The sequence below is a fragment of the Rhopalosiphum maidis genome, chromosome 3 (assembly GCF_003676215.2).
Source record: "Rhopalosiphum maidis isolate BTI-1 chromosome 3, ASM367621v3, whole genome shotgun sequence".
NCBI classification, from domain to species: Eukaryota; Metazoa; Arthropoda; class Insecta; order Hemiptera; family Aphididae; genus Rhopalosiphum; species Rhopalosiphum maidis.
In genome coordinates this window covers 34,257,797-34,277,673 of record NC_040879.1, presented here as the reverse complement: position 1 = coordinate 34,277,673, position 19,877 = coordinate 34,257,797, and the positions used below count along the sequence as shown (strand labels likewise).

The following is a 19,877-nucleotide window of genomic DNA, read 5'->3' as shown; positions in this document are numbered from 1 at the left end:
AAAACAAACATTTGTAGTCGCGTACTTAATTAGATTTAAACTAAACGTATTAATTCAATTTTAATTTTAAATTTATTAAAGCCCAGCAATAACGCATAATGTAATAATATGTCTGCAGTTTTGTTTCAACACCAAACCAACTTAACTTTTTTTCCGATAGCTTTAAATAACACCATGCCATACGAGTGTCCGTGTATGTACAATAAATACATATTAAATACTGCAGTTTTAACAAAATATTTTATCGCTATGAATTTGTATACTTATATATTATACGTAATTATTAACGTATAGGTAACGCGTTTCAAATGAAATTATTTTAAAATTTGTCCGTCCGCCTCTATTCGTTTCGACAGCGATATATACCAGCTCTATGACGTATACTACATAATATTATATATATATATATAGTATTAAAGTATCTATACCCAGGTATAGTACCCGCCGCGGTTATACGTGGGCCTATATACCACGACGAGATGTATATACACTATGCATAATATTATCGTCATAGTATATAGGTACGCATAACACGATATTACACGGTTTTATATTTTATTTTCGTCTTTTACTGATCGCGCATCGGGCGCGTGCAGTGCGCAGCTCTTCGCCGCCACACGCTGAAGCCGCGGTACGTCATTTAATATTATACACCCGACGTATATATCATGCACGCATATTATTATATTAAATAGTATTTACGATAATAGTATTATATACGCGTATATATCATGTGTGTATAATATCATTATGCGCGAGACTAGATAATATTATATTATTTTTTAATACGCGGGCGGTGCGTGCCGCCGACTCATCTACTAGTCCGATATATATCATATTATTCGTTTTCGGGAACGAAAGATGGACATTTAAACGAACGGCGGCGGCGGCGTCATCGTCGTCTCCGTCGTCGTCGTCATCCGACCCTTACACACACGCATACGCGCTTATATATATATATATATATATATATCATAGTAAACGAAATATGTATATGACGTATGTACCTTTAAGAGAATACGCGCGCGCACACGAATATTATAGTTTATGTTCTTTGAATATTAATGGATTCCGCCGCCGCCAAACACGAATAATATCAGTTTTGTGTTTTCGAATCGACACGGATCGTTATAATAATATTATTATCGGTGTTTCTGGCGTCGGCGGTATACGACGACGTCGCATGTATATACGATAGTGCTCACGCCGCCGCCGCCGCCGCCGTTTCGAAAGTACCTTATATTTTATATTACTATACATATATATATATACGTGTAGGTACGACGTTTACACGGGCGCGCGCATGCACTTATTTGATATGTCGATAACGTAGTTTTTTCGTCGACCGAGAACAATGACAGCAGAGACGCGATAAACATTTAAGTATATCGTATAGTATACCGCGATATATATACGTGGTATACGGTGTAATAATATAGCTAACCGCGCGCGTGTGCCGCCGCCGCCGCTGTGCAACAGGTAGCGCGGAGGGTAACGAACTCTCGCCCAACTAGACGTGTCAGTTAAAATAATATTTTCAGGTCCATTTTCCCTGCCCCACTATAATGGAATAATTTTGAGATAAATATATTATGTGACATCAAACAGACAGATTTTCGGCAAACGGCTCTCGCAATGTCCGAAAGCCCCGAAAATCCTGCAAATGTGATGCAGAAAACATAATAAGGACTTGTCCACAAACGCGTATGTCCTAACCCAATCGAGCTGACGTATTTATTTCTGAAAAACGCTTAGATATACCCGTGAAAACGCTGAACTAAGCCCTATTATAGTAGTTTATTATGAGAATAAATGATACAATGTTTACGCAGTTACCGCCGTCACGCTTTTTTCAAATTGATGTTTTTGAAGTATGACTTCAGACAAATTAACATTTTAGCCACGGCCAAAGTTAATATAAATTGTAAAATATTAATATTGCGATTCTCGTGTATACAACCTCAAAAGCTGAATGTTTGGCGAAAGAATAAAAACGGTGAGCATTAATTAGTTTTAAAAAACGTTTTTAATAAAAACCACAATTATTACAAACGCGTTTTTATTTTCAGTCACATACACTATATAATTACGCATCGCAAATCCAAATGTAGCAAAACACACTTTTTTTCACATTTTTTCGAAACCTTTATTTGCTCTAACCATTACCTATAACATTCATAATAAAATGTATTTCATACATCAGAAGAATATATTTTAATATAAAACATTTACACTTGTCTTTTAAGAGTATTTTAAAGGAATAATTGAATCAAGGTCGACGTTCCAATTTATTATGTGAGCCTCAAACAATAAATTATATTATATATTAAATGAAAATTAATGAAATTTATCTTTTAAACGTTAAACAAATAGATGATAGGAAGCTACTCAATAACTAGTGAGAGTATGTTTTCAAGTTGTTTTTCACGCAGACGAATCAATTTAGTTTTCATACTAGAAAATTGGCACCCCATATAGGCGCGAATTACAATAAAACCACTAATAGAGCACTAAACGTTACAATCATATTGTTGTAATTAATAGGTGGTTGGCGGTTGTTTGGGAAATTTAGGAAAGTGTTATAATTTTGACCAAAAAGTAAATAATTCGTTTGATTGAGTGAAATTATTTTTACCAACGTGAGTTATATGTACTTGGATAACGAGGATACCCTAAACTAACTTAGATAATGCGCATTTGTGATCTTATTTTATTAAATTAAAAGTTAATTATTAATTAATAATTATGTATATTGTTTGTGATTTTATTTTTTTTAATTGATTATGTGCATTGCTATATTAGGCATGCACATACCTATAGATTTGCCTATTCATACATATTTGACCAAACAGTATTTTTGGCGGAATTAACACTTGTCCAAACATTTTACATCCGTTATTATTATTCACACGACGACGTCAGAATGTCCGATTAACGATATCGCTGCAATAATTCAATAAAACAATGTTTTGTACAACGCGGCGAGCTACGAGCTACTTAAAAAAAATGACATTATAGTGCTTTTACACTTTGATAGAACTATGTGGGTAAAAAATAAAGGGAGTGCGACGACGACTAGGTGCGTAACAAAATTGGTTAATTCGTTACGGAATATTTAGGTATTACCTCTACAAACGGGCGGATTTCTATTTTAATGGAAAATCGTTGTAAAGTTCGTGTTTTTTTTTCAAAGCGTGTTTGTCGTCTTCGGTCCGATACTTACTCTTTTCTATAAAACCGCCATAGCGGCAGCGGGATGGTAAACACACAAGACATAAAACGTTATATTTTCTGTATATATATATACCGAGTGATGATGTGCTTGTATGTTTGTTTTATTTATTTATTATTATTATTATTATTTAAATCAGTTAATACGAAGCGCTCTCTTACATTCCATGACCGATCGTGACTAGAAATTTGAAGTACTGGTTCCTATTATGCGTTTGACAATATTATTATATAATACGAAATGAAGCGGTGCAGCAAACGATGATGGTCGTGGTACGTATGGCGTGTATTTATGTTGTGGCGCTTGCGTATACGGATTGCGTGTGTAACAATATCGAAAAGCGGAGTCCAACCAAAACGCCCAACCACACTGTACCGCAAGTCCACAGCATTATATTATTATTATATCACAATAAATTAACAATTAATGCACTTTTTACCATACAACGGCATAATGTATTATTACGGTACGTCGGACGGAGTGTTTTAGGCAACTCGTCCCGGACGCTCGTACGTATACTGTATTATATGTATACCTATTATTAGGTACGTATATATTGTACACCCCAGATAATCTAACGACTCACTAACGCATTAATATAGGTATAATGTGGTCGTTGATTGATCACCGATTTGTTCATGTATTTATCCAATAACTTAATACACACACACACACACAGAAACATCTCGTCGATATTAAATTATTATGATTTTTACGGCATGGGCCCTATTTTATGAATATAATCATATTTTCTCGGTTAATAATACGTATAACGTTATCGGCAAAATATTAAACGAACCGACCCCTACACAGAATTCCTACGGTATATGACGCGTCGTTTAATATTATCATAAATTGTAATTAACACGTTGTCAGCGTCCTGTCCAGAGCTCGTTAGGGACTCTAAAATCGTTATTGTAGAGCTAAAAACCGGCGTATCGTAACGCTTATGCTTGAAAAATATTTGTGAATTTGTGCGTGACGTGTGTTATCATTAATCAACAGCCAACGAAAAATTATAAAATAAGACTTAAATAAAATGAAAATTTAAAAACGATCATCGTCAAATGTTCCATAGTAATCTACGTATCTTTGTACTGCAGCAAAAAAAAAAAAACCATTGAGTTTTGATTGAATGTATGAAAACTGAATTATTAAAATTAGAATAAACAATTCACAATATTACGGAAAATATTATTTTACATTATAACTTCGAACGAAACGTTTTTATTTCTGAACGAAAAAGTCATATTATATTTACTTATCACCAAAGTCCCACTATTTACCGACGGATGATGACGTGCATAAAATATAATATTAAACTTATACAAAACTGTGTCTCATCATAAGTATGTATACTCATAATAAATAATAAATTTAACGTTTTCATTTTTTTGTTTTTGTTTTTTATCAACAGAAAACCTGACTGTCAAATCCCTGGACTTCAGTATTCGACTGTCGATATTCGCTGAGGAGTCGCATCGGTATTTGTGTTTCAACAACAAATGGTCCCTTGTTGGTTCGGTAAGTGATTTCTATATTATATTATATTAAACGCTCACGTAACAGTATAGAGTCAACAACTACACACTGTTACATGTAGTATTTATTTTATATATATATATATATACATATATTGTATTAAATAATATATATATAAATATCGAATAACAAGGTCCTCGAAGCGCGCATCTCACCCTTCATACAACGAATTCCTTTTTTTTTTACGATGTACAATAAACCGATACGACTGCTGCGTATCTCCTGCACATTGTTTCAATGTACATTAAAAGATGAATTTCACAATCTAGCACACTCGAATAATATTTTTTATCGTCTGCGTGCGTTGAGTAAATACACCAAAAGAATGTTCGAAAAAAAACACATTTTTCACTCGGCCGTCTTAAATAAATGTCGACACTATTACTTTACAATATTAGGTATATCATACGTACAGTGATTGTTATATACACCTGTTTCTACCTTTGTAATGCAATATATATATACACACAAGCCGTATAGAAGTATAATTTTTAGTGTGGTTTAGTCACAATCTTTTCAGCCACTTATTACTTATGACTTATATAATATAACGTACGAAATAGTGCCCATCGACGATCGTTGTCTACAAACAATAGATATTGCATATTTATAATAATATGCCCGCAGTACATAAGAATTAAGAACAATTAAATATTTGTGTTGTGTGATTACGTTTATATTGCTATATATATACCATTTTACACTTGAACAGCTTTTAACAAGTCTTTACAATTACGGTTTTTTTTTAGATAATCCAAAACGATTAAATTCAATAATTTTTAATTTTAAACTAATATAATTTTTATGGGTTAGTTCGCGGGGATGGTAGAGTGTTGAAATTATCACACGTTAATGTGCAATAATTTTCTTTACTTATTATATAAAATATCGAGGATATTTAAAAATTTAAATTATAGCAAACTACATATCTGTATAGTGTTTAATGATTTTAAGCGATTGTTTCAAACATAATTTGTACTAAAAATTATAAAACGATCGCTGTATAAAAATACTACTTACCTACTAGATTATTTTTTTTTTTTTAATATAAAACATATCATTATTATTATTGATTTACAATCTCATGGCACCCGATCTTTTCAAACGATCAGTGTTCACGATTACGCGTGATATAGTATATTTTTGTTTTATTTACAACACATGTTATGTACTGTTACGGGACCTAAGGCATCCGACCCAAATCTGTTGATCCGTAATAATTAACGGGGATGAGGGCTATTCATTAAAACGTCAAACTTCGCGATGACACTGTATACTTACGTGTTTTCAGTACCAATATAGTTTTCCGCTTTTCGGTGTGGTTATATCACTATATAGAACTGTGTGGTGAACACGCATTTGCAAAACACTACGTATATTTACCTATACACTGTAAACACCACGTTAATTATTAATTTACGACAATTCGTTTTGCTTTTCAGAAACATTTCCGCGGCCCCAAGTGTCTGTTCTACGAGGAGATGCTTTCCACCGGGTACACACGGTACAAGTCGGTGGTCGACAAGTCGCGGTACATAGGTTTCAACCGGCGGGGCCGTCCCATGCGGCGGCACGTGTTCCACACGGACCCGCTGAACCGTTGCCTAAACTTCCTCAAGCTGGACACCAAGTTTGACATCGGCGACCACAACCGCAAAGTGGCCGCTTCGTCGGGCAAGACCATCGCGGTCGGCGGCAGCGGAGGCAAGCGCAACGGTGGGTCCAAGAAACCGATTGCGTCGTCCGGTGGCGGTTACAACAGAAAATTGCCAACGACCACCTCCACGACGACGACAACCACCACCACCACCACCACAACCACCACCACAACGACCACTACACCACCACCACCTCCACCACCATCACCGTCAACACATCCTTCTTCTAAACCACCAGTCAAGCACAGTCGAATTCGGTTCAGACACAACCGACGCAACAGACACCGTCCCGAAGCCCTTCAATCGTTAGATCAAGACTAGAATAGTATTATATTATTACTATTATTATTATTATTATTATGACTATTACTATTATTATTATAATTATATTATTATCGTCATCGTTATAGTATTCTCGTGACTCCAGACTCATAAAAAACCAAGCAGTTATCATCACAATTTTTACTATTATTATTATAAATTTAATATTTATAACGGAACGAAATTCCCGATCATCAACGCATAGGTCGTAGTTATTTTTTATATTTTATCTACGAACACCCGACGATGTTGCTGCGATTTATAGGTAGATAATATTATATAGGTTAATGATCGCGGTGGCGTTTGAGGTATTTTTGCGTAGGTACACAATCAAAACCCTCCTCGGGGGGACTATTTTTCTTTAAATGTTTTTTTATCATTATATTTATATTTGTTGCGTAAATGCAATGTTTAAACGTCGTTTTTTTTTTTCTGTTTGATTTTCAAACGTATCTCAGCTAACTGTGTTACTGCAGTCGTTGACGACACCGTGTGCTCGTCATAATGATTCGATTCGCGTGGTGCACTCATTATCCGGAGAGAGATGAAAAATCTGTGCTCGCGCGATCGACTACGGATTTTCCCGTCGCGTTTCCCGAAGATAACCGAACGGTCCAGTGTTTGTAGGACCTATGTACAATAGTTTTATATTCGTACGAAATCGGATAATCCATTCTATATGCTATGATATCATACCGTTGCTCCGGGAGCACGTCTGACATTCCGTTGGGCATGTTACCGATTTACATTTTATTATTATTATTATTATTATTATTATTATAATTATAGGAATTAATATTTATTTTACCGCCCAAAGTATATTGTGCTTTATTATAAGCTGTTATTTCCGCATCTCCCCTTCTCGCGACGATTGGCTCCTCGTTAATCATAAGAATGACAACAAATATTACTCGCGTGTTACCTATTATATATATTACTATATATAAGTGGGTAACATCAATGTACCATATTGAAGCCATCAGAACAAAATGCACATAGTTAAAATGAAAGAGTCCAATGCTATTATTTGAATTGTCACGGAAAACATGTTTAGTAATATTGTTTAGTATGATAAATCTAGTCAATATTTCCTTTCCATTATAAGCACTTATAATCCACAACATCAAGTATAAAATAAAAGCGTAAAATGACGTAACATTGTGTAGTAATTTCACGCCTTAGAAATAAAATACGAAGTAACGAACGCGATAGTAGAATATTGAACTATATAGTGTTATGATATTATATAATATATTATATTGTTTTGCGTATCTAGAGCCTACATAAAATATAACGAGTAAAACGTTCTCAATACCAAAAAGTATTAATATTTCTAATTTCTAAAAAAAAAATCATTTATTCAAAGCTATGGGAAGAAAATAAAATATTTGTAGCGTTTAAACAATTTTTTAGTCACGAGTGTCCATCAGGTATTATAGGTACAAGCATAGTCATATTACATTGAAAAAAGTGTGTATTGTTAATCTTAATAAATAATAAAAATAATGTTAAAACGCTTATAAATTATTTTTCAGCGTGGATATAATTTATAGATAACTTTTAAACTTCACCGACTGCGTGTACCTTCATGTTATATAATAATGTAGTAACACTCCGTGTACAGTTTAGGTTATAAGTATATTTCCGTTTTGATCAAACCACGGGTTGCCGGACTTAAGCATATAAATATAAAATAAATAATGTGTTCATGTGTAGTATAGTAACACTAATAATTATGATGATAACTGTTCTGAAAACACGAAAATAATATAAGATGATGATACTAAATACATAATATGTGTTATACAGTGCAAATCGTTTATAATGACGTTCAAGGGACCAGTAGTAAATGTAGGTCATAAGCATAACAAACCGCCATACAATTGAATGGCATGTACGGGAGTTTTTCTTGGAGTCTCGGACACTCCATTATTTTAGTTCACACGGGACCCGACAGTATTATGACAATATTATACAACCGCGGTGTCTTTATAAACGATTTCTACTGTACAATGTATACCTATACATTATAAATTTCATCAGCATATACAAATAATAATTAACAAACTTGAATTAGGAGAACCGACCGCGTTCGGATGATATATTGTTTAACGTAAGTAAAAAAAAAAAAAAATATATCGATGTACTATCGATAAATCTCTATGAGATGAACGTTTTTATTTTTTTGTTTGTCTCTCTCTCTCTATCTCTCTCTCTCTCTCTCTCTCTTGTAAATATTGTCTATATATAATCACTATGTACATACACGGAACTGTACCATTTTAGTTGCCTCCCCTCCCCGCCCCCAAATTCCTTACCGCCCTTTTTATTTATTTATTTATTTTATAATTTTTTTTTTTTTTTTTTACATACATTTTTACATCATTTATGTGACACCATCCCTACTATACAAAATAGATTTACGCTTTTATGTTCTGACTCTTCGACGTCAGTGAATACCGTATTAGTACAGGTACATCTATATACCTGACCCAATATTATAAAAACACAAGTCTATGACGATATGTCTTTAACCAAAATATTTAGCAGTATTAAAAATAACGTTGTATATAATTAACTAAATTTAGATGAGCGTGTTGGTAGTGCCACACGCCCATGTTTTTTGTAATGTTCTAAAACGCTTGTCGCGTTAACCGGTGCCATACAATATAATATATATATATATATGTGTGTGTGTATGTATATATATATATATAATTTATAAAAAATCCACAGTAATTATGTGTTTTTATTTTCATAACCCCGTCCCCTGTCCCAACACCAACAAATTTATTTTTATTTGATTTGTAACTATATAATATATGCATATATATATATATATATATATATATATACGTATACATAGACATTAACATAATTATTGTTACGATTATTATTATTGTGTTTTTTTTTTTTTTTTAATTCATGTGTACATTGTGTTGTACAAATGTACAATACATGCTATTTATATTAATTTTTTTTTCCAATAGGAACTCTATTATTACCTCACCCCCACAAGGCACATCATACTATATGGTAACAACCGTCGTCGTGTTATTATTATTATAAAAACAAAACATATTATTATAATTATTATTATTATTATTATTATTAGGTACCTGAGCAGATCGCCGCTCGCTAACATGTATTATTATTTTTTTTTTTAAACTTTACGCCGGCTATTCGATAATTATTGTACGCTTATTGCACGTCCCAACTATTGTCCCATCACTTTCCTCCTATACCATATTATATTTTAATATGTATACCCGCACTCAGTGCTTGAATTGCCAAAAAAAAAAAATAGAAAGGGGATGCAAGAGTGTAAAATAAAATTTGCGTACCTGAATATTTAAATAATATCGTATCGATTAAAATATATGGGTACGCATAAATATTTTTTAAAAAGAAGAGGGACTCCGTCCCCCCTCAATTCAAGCACTGCCAGCACTAGTATAGGTAGCCGGTCGTGTAATAAACATGTATATTTGTGTGTGTGTGTGTGTGAGAGAGTGTATGTTTGTGTGTATGTGAGTTTGTTGTTTCGCCATAATGCGATGCGATTTAATAATAATGTACTACTACTACTACTACTACTACTACTACTACTACTACTACTACTTTTAGTAATCAAAATAAAAATAAAAAAACCTAATGTATTAAGCTTTGTAATAATAAACAAAATATGTCTTAACCATTATTTTCAACAATAAAAACAAATCACTTAAGAAAAATGTATACTCAATATCATAAGTATACACACATAATATTGTGTACAATCAATGTGCATATTATATATATAATAATATTATAATGGTAGTGATGATGATCACCGTGGCTACTCTGTCGAATACACTAATAGTATACACGAGTTTCGAGTGATGTTAAACACATATTTTATAATATATGATAATGTATATTGCTTAAGACGAGTGTAAAATATAATAGTAATGTACACAACATACCTACGTATTTAAATACCATCTACGGCGTATATTATAATATTATATTGGTGCATGCGAGTTTTACCCACCAATATTATTGGCTGACGCGTGGACACCGACGCATCCCATGTTGCTCTACTGCAGCAAACAATTATTATTTTAATGATTCCACCGACAAACTGCGTGCCTAATCGATAATTGACGCGATTTATTATGCAGTGTTTCACGACCAGTGGGTATGATATCTCGTTTTAGTACAAGGCATTTCTCCGAGGTAGGTATTTGTTTTTTTGCGAGCGTATGACTGCTATATAAACGCGTACATATATATTATGTACGTACACGGCGCCATATTATTCAGGAAACGTTTTTGAAAAAACCCGTTGATGATGGATCCGGCTAATATAAACTTGCACGTGATCGTGAAGTACGATAATGACATATAACTATAAGCTCGTCATAGGTATTTGTACTCTTAGAAACATTAAACAAACGGATTATGACGAAATATGAACAGTCGTAATACGTAACGATGTAATCAATTTACCTAGTCTAATGAAAACTTAACGATTGTGATCACCGATGAGGAAATCTGGAATAGCTGAAATTTGATCATTGCGTGTTAGGTACGATTTATAAATTACATACGCATTTCTCCATCTGTTCTTTCGATTAAGACTGAGAACGGAAAAATAAATGACAGACATAACTTATGTGTTTGTGCTGTACTGTATTGCCTGTATTTATTATAAATGTGTTCGGTTAAAACATTCTGAAAACTAAGAAATCTCAAAAAGTTTTTGCATAACATTTTAATAACATTAAATTTAACCATTTTTGGAATAATTTGTGCTCTGATCGGAATCATTTTTTAAATGAAATGATTTATACCGTGTTTAAATATTATAAATTATAATCAATTTTCGAACACATTCCTATTGAGTGTTCTGCTTTTACCAATAAATTATAGACAAACTTTTAGGCAATTACTAGATTTCAATGAATAATTAAAGGACGGACTTTGATAGTATAAACATCAGATGTAATTGCTGTTACCTAATATTACAATAAAGCGTATAGGTAAATCGTGGTTCATTTGACAGGAACACTCTAATTTCAAACTAAAAAAAATAAAAAATCAAATACTCAAAAGATAATATAAATTGAATGAATTATTATTATGATCTATCTCATATTTTAAAATAAACTATACCTATAATACATATAATATTATATTACACAACAGCAGATGAACAATTAGATTAGATAGTGTTAATTCAGCCATTTAGGTATCGATATACTTTTACGTAGGATCGTTTTTGAAACGGAACGTATTTTTTAATTATAATAATAATATACTATAACCTCTAGTTTAAATTTGTTCGATTTTTTTCTAAATGGATTAGGCTCAATGCATATTTTGAGTGACGTAATAAAACATTCGTTTGTAGACAAAAATATGGATTTAAATTAATAAAATATAACATAATGATGACAATTATAATTAATTACACTATATTATAATAGGTAGGTACATTAAATTGCCTACATTATGAATTTATGAACTATTACGATAAATTATGATTGAAAAAAATAAATCTAATTAATGCATGGAAGTTTAATATAAAAAAAAAAAACTGCACTGTTTACTATAGCTGCGGTCAAAATCAAAAATTATATACTAGTTGCGGTCAACCAACAAAAAGTTTACCAACTGATTGCGGTTACTCAATTGTTGGTCTCGGTGAAAACTAGAAGCGCAAATCGTCGTCTATTTTTTCGATAGACCAAAAACGTAAATTCGTTTTGCGCTTTTGTATCTCAGTGGTGGGGTAAAAGCGCAAAAATAAATGAATATTTTTATATTTAAAAAACAACAGTGATCGACTTCGGTTAAAGTTTAATATTATAATTATCGTATCGTCTTATATTGTAACGGTAACGGTCGATAATCATTTAAGATAACTGTATAGAATATACCAGCCGCGGTTCCCAACTTATGGGCCGTGGACTATATAATATTAACATTATTAACGTATATGTTTAATATAATATTATTACCTTATAATATTACATATATTATATACATGCGTATATATGTGTGCTATTAATCATTTAGACATTTAGTGAACCCTCGAAGATTTTTTTTTTTTTAAATTTTTAGTCGTACAACTAAAAAGTTGGGAACCGTTTGTATATACAGAATAAACAAATATCAAGGGTATTTGATAACTCTAAAGTCAACTCTAATAGTATGTTAGATAAATGCATTTGTTCCAAACATGGAAGTTATACATAGGAAATAAAATTCCAGATTGGACTACTTAAAAACTGTGGGCTTCAAATTTCAAATTTAATTTTTTTGGTACTTATTATAATACCATACTATAATTACTACTAATATTTATAATTTTTATACTAATTTGTTTAACTCATTTTATTATCACTGTAAAAGCTCAGCCTTTACTGTGACCGCAAATTAAATGTTACTTACAATTGCAGTGACCGTACAACTGTTATATGTGCTTATCTCAAAAATCATCCACAACCGCAACTAGTATGCAGTCAAAAATTAGTTGTAGTATACTATTATAGACTACTTGCAATGTTTGTTATTTTTAGAAACTTAGAATAATTATATTTTTAAGTATAAATTAACTATAAAACGTATATAACACGTGAAGTTTACATTTCGTGTGATGCCGGTACCTAACCGCTTAGGTCGCTCAGGAGATGAATAAGAAGTTATTTTATCGCAGTGAATATATTTAGGATATTCAAAACTAAAATAAATAGATATGTCTATAATAAAAAACTCGGTGATTTGGCATGCGTGCGTTTATTATGACGTTGATTACATTTTAAAAGCAATAAATTGTTCGTGTTAAGTGTCAAATATGCTATTATAATCAGTACTGACTATCGGTTAATAACCCATTTTAAAATGAAACAATCACAACGGTAAATCTAATAAATCTTTATTATCTTTATCTAGTTTAAATTTAAAAAATAATAGATGGGTAATATAATTTTATTTTTATTGTTTAATCACACCCAACATTATTATTTTAAATTAGTCACGGGAGTCATTTAATTCAACAATAACTTTGAAAAATATTTTTTTACGTAGGTACATAATGTTTTTATTTGTCTGTAGAACGATCGAACTCATCTGGTACCATCGCCCTATCGTCCTATTTAACGAACTCTTAAAAAAAAAAATGGCACATACACAATTGATATTATCAAGCATGACATATAGCATAAGACTTAATGTACAAAATATAAAATGATATTATAAAAATGTCATTGTATCAAATTATTTTTAAAAAGTATTTAAGTATTATAGGTACGCTCGATTAGTCGCCAGTTGGTCATCAACATTTTTATTTGGTAATTTATCGTTTAAGGCCACAGAGGCCAACATTTTTATAAAATATACTATTCGGACTTCTCTCATATTAAACTACCAATAGAAGTACATACGCCTTCGTGAATTCCATGTCAAAAACGTCCAAATGATTTCTCGTTTGGAGCGAGCTATACACGTGTATACCAACGTAAATAATATTAGAAGATAGGTATAATTAATTATCCTAAGTATATGTAAAGCGTATTCGATTTGAATAAACAACTATCCGACGATCGTCGTTAAACGCTGCAATAGGTCACCACTGATGCTCACTCGAATAATTCCCGCAGTGGCGCAATCGATTGATTTTGTAAACGAAATTTTCCTTGCAGAAAATTGCAATTTATATGCATATTCGTACGGCACACCAACAAAAATAAAGACGGAATTCGATCGGCAGCGGTGAGCGCTGCGTATTATTAGGTAAGTGCCTACGTCCGATGTTTTGATCTCTCATAAATGATGTAAAAATGGAAATTTCGTAAGCATGTGGTGGTATGTGAATTTATAGCATTTACACAGGGCACACGGCCCCGCCGATAGAGATTTGTTGGCAAAAAGTCCGAATAAATTACAACCCGACCGTATTAGTTGTATTATAACGCACTACTGCCGCGTGTGTCCGTCCCACGTCCTGTGCAGATGGTCAGGGATAAGAATAATACATACATAATATAATACCATTATAAAAAAAAAGGTATACGCACGAAGACGAAGCAATTGTACGTTGTACAGTTTTCAAGTGTGGAGTTTGACGGTGGCTTGACGATTGCACCTGTCGTTTACTATAATTGAGAAATTAACGAAAATTGAATTGTTCCTTAATGGATACCTACCTCTTCGTATAAATCGTCTAAAGCAAAGCAACTGTTTAAACGATCCGCATATTATTATATTAATATAATTTCTTTGAGGGTATGTATGAGGAGGGTCGATTGTCAGCTGCGATGTTAAACAAATCGTTTTCACCGATGTTTAAGCCCGTCGAATAACATGTTTCGTATTATTGTAATGTACCAAATTGTATTATTTATTTTTAATCGCCGTTTTTCGTTTGAAAAAAAAAAACATCGAATATACGAAAGAGACAATAATATATTAATCGAGACGGATGAAAATGATTTTGGATGAGATTTCTTTTTTTTTTTTACTAATTGAATGGTGTAAATAAAAAAAACGATTGCTCGACTCGTAGTGTCTTTTAATTTTTTATCGTTTTGTGCGCATAAATTATTTGTCGCTATTGTTATAAAATATAATTATTTAATATTTATATCTGAAATAAAATTCAAAATAAAACACAAAAAGTGGGAACACCAACAAGTTTTTCAATATTAAAAAATCAAATATTTTTATTTATTGATTATCAAAAAGAGAAACACCCAAAAAAATTATACGATTAAACCACAAATATATTTTTTTAACCCATCAGTCTATCGTATTTCTAAATTTTAAATGATAATTGTTTATTTTCACAAGGATTCGAGTATTAAATATCATACATAATGAAGTACATACATAAAATATATATATATATTAATTTTCAAATAATTATTTAAAATACTTTACAGTTATTAATATTATTTAAAAATATTAATGTTTATTATTATGTTCTTTTAAAACCACACACTTTTTATGTAATAATGTATCGTCTTGACCCCTAATTTCATTATATTTTCTGACTATTTTTAAGTAATTCAGCCTTTAATATTATAATTTATGTTGTAATTTAAATTATTGTAAAAACACTATGTTAGGTTAACCCAAACCTAACCTAACCTAACTCCATTTATATATATATTATACATTATACGAGTATACTACACGTGTATTATACGTTTATACCAAATGTTTACTTATACAGCTATCTGATCATGTTCTAATCACCAAAGACACGACGTTTTAATGTCGGGTTAACAACAGTTCATATGCTTATTATTATAATATATTTGTATACTTACACGACGCATATTCTAGATATACCTACGTATTTTTTAAATTTCCACATTTGGTACAAGCAAAGTTTTTTTTTGAGCACCGAAAATTTACATAAAACGACAATTCACAACTTCACTTGTAGCACTGCCGAGTTCCGGAGTTCCGTTTGGAAGAGATTTTGTTTTTAATATCTCGTTTTACCAGTCATTTCTATTAAAACCGTATGTTATTATTGACGCGACATCATTTTATTTCGATCAGTGTAGAGCATTGTGAGTGCTCATAGACTTGCAGTATTCTACGACCTATATATCTACTATATTGCTAATATTGTTAAATGACTATCTCTCTCTCTATTTCTCTTTATTGTTTTTCCAGATGTTTTTATTATAATTATGACTGTTAATTTTTGAGTATATTCATATGCCCCGCTAAGATCAAATCGTTTAGGTAATGGTAGGCTATAATCATCATAACTTTTTTCAGTGTAGTACTACAACACTGGGAATTGTTATTATCAATGTTTGTGCACTCGTAATATATAGATACCTTATGTACATATATTTATTATTCTGGAATTTCTCATAATAACGTAAAATAAATACAAAATATTAAAATTATTGTATTAAAAACATTAAAAACGTGTGTATTCAAATAATAATATAAAATGATATAATAATTAAAATACGTAAAAATATTTCCTTGATATCGAATTACAATTAAAACAATGAATATATACAATATCTTTTTTTTAATGAGCTAAGCATCGTATTTATCATTTATACATGATTTGGTATTAAGTAAGATTTTTTTTCTAATATAATTAACTCGTTTATTTTATTATTATTATTCGATTTATTTATTCGGTTTGAATTTTAACCAAAACAAAAATAATACTTACGTCTTGTTTGCTCTATCAATCTATCGTATTTCTAAATTTTAAATCATAATACTGTGTATTTTCACAAAGATTCGAGTATTATACAACATATTATACACTATATAATATAGTAAGGTAGGTGAAGTGGGGTAACTGCGACGCAATTTTGAATGGTTTCACTGAAACTGGTAATTTATTGTGAAATAATTAACTTAAAAATATGATGATTGTCGCAATATAATGATATAACTGTTATATCTAAATATACTGTTAAAATTGCGAATAATATTCTTAAAAAATGTTTACAATTAAGAATTTAAAAAAAAATGTCGTACTTGCACCTTGGCAAGAGGTAATTGCGAAATCGACTGTTTAAAAATACTTATACTACTGTTATTTAAACAAGAGGCAAGTGGCTAAAACTTAATGATAGTAGCTATAATACAACATTTTCAAAGCCGTATTTGTCCAAATAGTTTAAAAATTACAAGTATTTCAAACTTCAATTTTTTGTTACATATGAATATTTGGAAATTATTACACTATTAAAATATCGTAATTAATAGGTAAAGTATAAATATTAAAATATGATAAATTACTGGAAATATATAAGATAAAATCAATTTATAACTCAAATGCTTAAAATAATTAATATTAATTTTTAAAAGAGCCACTGCGACACGTCATATTGCACTTCCTTATTATAAACGACTGTCGCAAATTACTCCGTTGATCATATTTCACGGGGAAATAGGATAATCCAAATTAGCAACTATAATATGATAGTGAAACACGTAAATTTAACTAAAACCTAAACTACACATAAAATCACACAACTTAACTTGACTAAAAGCCTCTAGAATAAATTTGAATTGCCAAAAAAAAATACTTGATAACAAGCCTGCTTTTCAAAACGTGATTGATTTCAAAATTGTTGACATAAATTGTGGTAGCATGAAAACGGATAAAAGTACAGAGTTGAAAATTACATATTTGAATCCTCGCCATAGTGTAGATTAATTTTCATTATTGATATGAGTGATATAATTTATTTATCTCGCCATAAGATCTGAAATAACACTTACCCCATTTAGGCACTTACCCCAATTCCTTATTTTCATAGTATATCAACTATGTGATGTATGTTTTGACGATATAATTAAAATGTAAAAAAATGCAATAAAATGTTTATGAAAAACTCTAGGTCTGTTTAGTCATCTTAGTGTTATCTGTTGGAAATTATTAAGCTAAATAGACAGTACCTGAATTTATTATACTAGAAGTAGTTTTCTAACAAACGTCAGGATAAAGCCGCTTATTTGTATAAATGTTGTAATATTATATTTACTATTTTGGAAGTCTGTAGTGAAAAGCTCAAAACTCAAATTAAGATAAGTATATCTTCATTCTATTTGTATCACTCCCAAATAATTATGATTAAAAAAAAATAATCTAATCTATTTTTTTTTTTTTTTTTTGAAAATGATTTGATCTAGACTTGACTCTTCATTATATTTTTTGCTCAGACTTGTTTCCAGAAAAATTCTTTCAAAACATGTTATTTCATGACTAATGATGGTTGAACATTTATATTTTATTATACCTGCAGTTAACCCAAATACTGTTATAATATTATTTAAATAGATAACTACATTATTTTAATTAGTATACACTTTATATGCAAGCAAAATACTCAATTCTAATATCGAGCGATATTAAAGGTTACAACCTACCGTTTCCGTCGATGGGTGCTAAATATTAATTATCAGCAAAACTTCACTTAATATTACAATAATATGCGAATATTATAAATAGTCTAAAAAACATCACGCCACCATACGTTATTGCTAGGACACTCATATAAATACATAACAGAACACCTAGCATTCTCAATAGATAATTATAGTTATAGAACGAATATTTAATCGTTATAGGATTAATGCTTGTCACGGCCACATCGCCATGAATACTCATTACCAGTCTTAGAACTATTACATAGCGTCCATCTATTTTATATTAGAGTTTATTTTTCTAATTTTTTAATAAAAGTATTTTAATTATTTAATTATAATTTACAATTTTTCATTTCTTTATTACTTATCTTCTTAACTTATTATCGTCTTTAACCCGTTAATAATGTCCGATGTTGTTAAATATTCATATGATACGTAAACGATCTCAGTACGATAGCGATCTTAATGTACATATTGTCCTTAGTACACAAAGTTAAATAACCCAAAAACTACTAATTTGAATTTTTATTTTGATATGTCGATATTTTCATAAAAATTATCCTCTAGATTATTTACAGTAAAGAAAAGGGAGTAAGTAATTTTAAAAACAAAAGTTTGTTTTTAAGATCACTCTTTAAATAACATACCTAACAATTCTCAATAATTTAAATATACAATTTTTAAGCATGTTTAAAAATTCCAAAAATTTTGAGTGACTAAAGAAAAATGAGTGAGTAAGCTTGGTGAATCGTCTACTTTAGGACATTTATAACTATATAGTATATATATATATATATATTCCTAACGTGGACCAAAAACTCCTTCTAACAATACAATACATTTTGTTCCGCTTCATCGACACATTTTCAAATAATAAATTCTCTACAAATACACGTGACTTTGCAATTTATAAACATTAAACATCAATAAATAGCCGACTACAAAAGATGGTACAGTTTATTTAAATGGCGTCTGTCTCTGTAGTGCAATGTTAAGTCAAAAATATAAAGAAAATCAAAAAATTCCGTCACTAGACTACTAGAGTACAAATTATAATAGTAAAAATGTTATAAAACGTGAAGGGATTGTTTTTGGGTGGTTTCTACCTGCGTCGTGCAGGAACGACGTAGCGTTCACGTTACTTCAAAATTACACTTCAATAGCTGCACACACCTGCTCATGGGCAATAATGTTATGGATTTCAGTCGTTTGTAGTT

The 19,877-nt window shown here is 30.8% G+C and overlaps 1 protein-coding gene and 1 long non-coding RNA gene across 2 annotated transcripts in view; one reads left to right on the top strand and one right to left on the bottom strand.

Annotated features, from left to right (window-relative positions):
* The window catches only part of LOC113557100, a 50,530-nt gene extending 42,438 nt beyond the window's left edge, over positions 1-8,092 (top strand). Inside the window, exons 4-5 of the mRNA XM_026962411.1 lie at positions 4,650-4,756; positions 6,217-8,092. Of these exons, the coding sequence (XP_026818212.1) occupies positions 4,650-4,756; positions 6,217-6,753 (644 nt within the window). The 3' untranslated portion in view covers positions 6,754-8,092. The remainder of the gene's footprint in view (positions 1-4,649; positions 4,757-6,216) is intronic.
* Positions 1-19,877, bottom strand: part of LOC113557102 — a 125,279-nt gene that overhangs the window by 49,246 nt on the left and 56,156 nt on the right. The window lies entirely within an intron of this gene.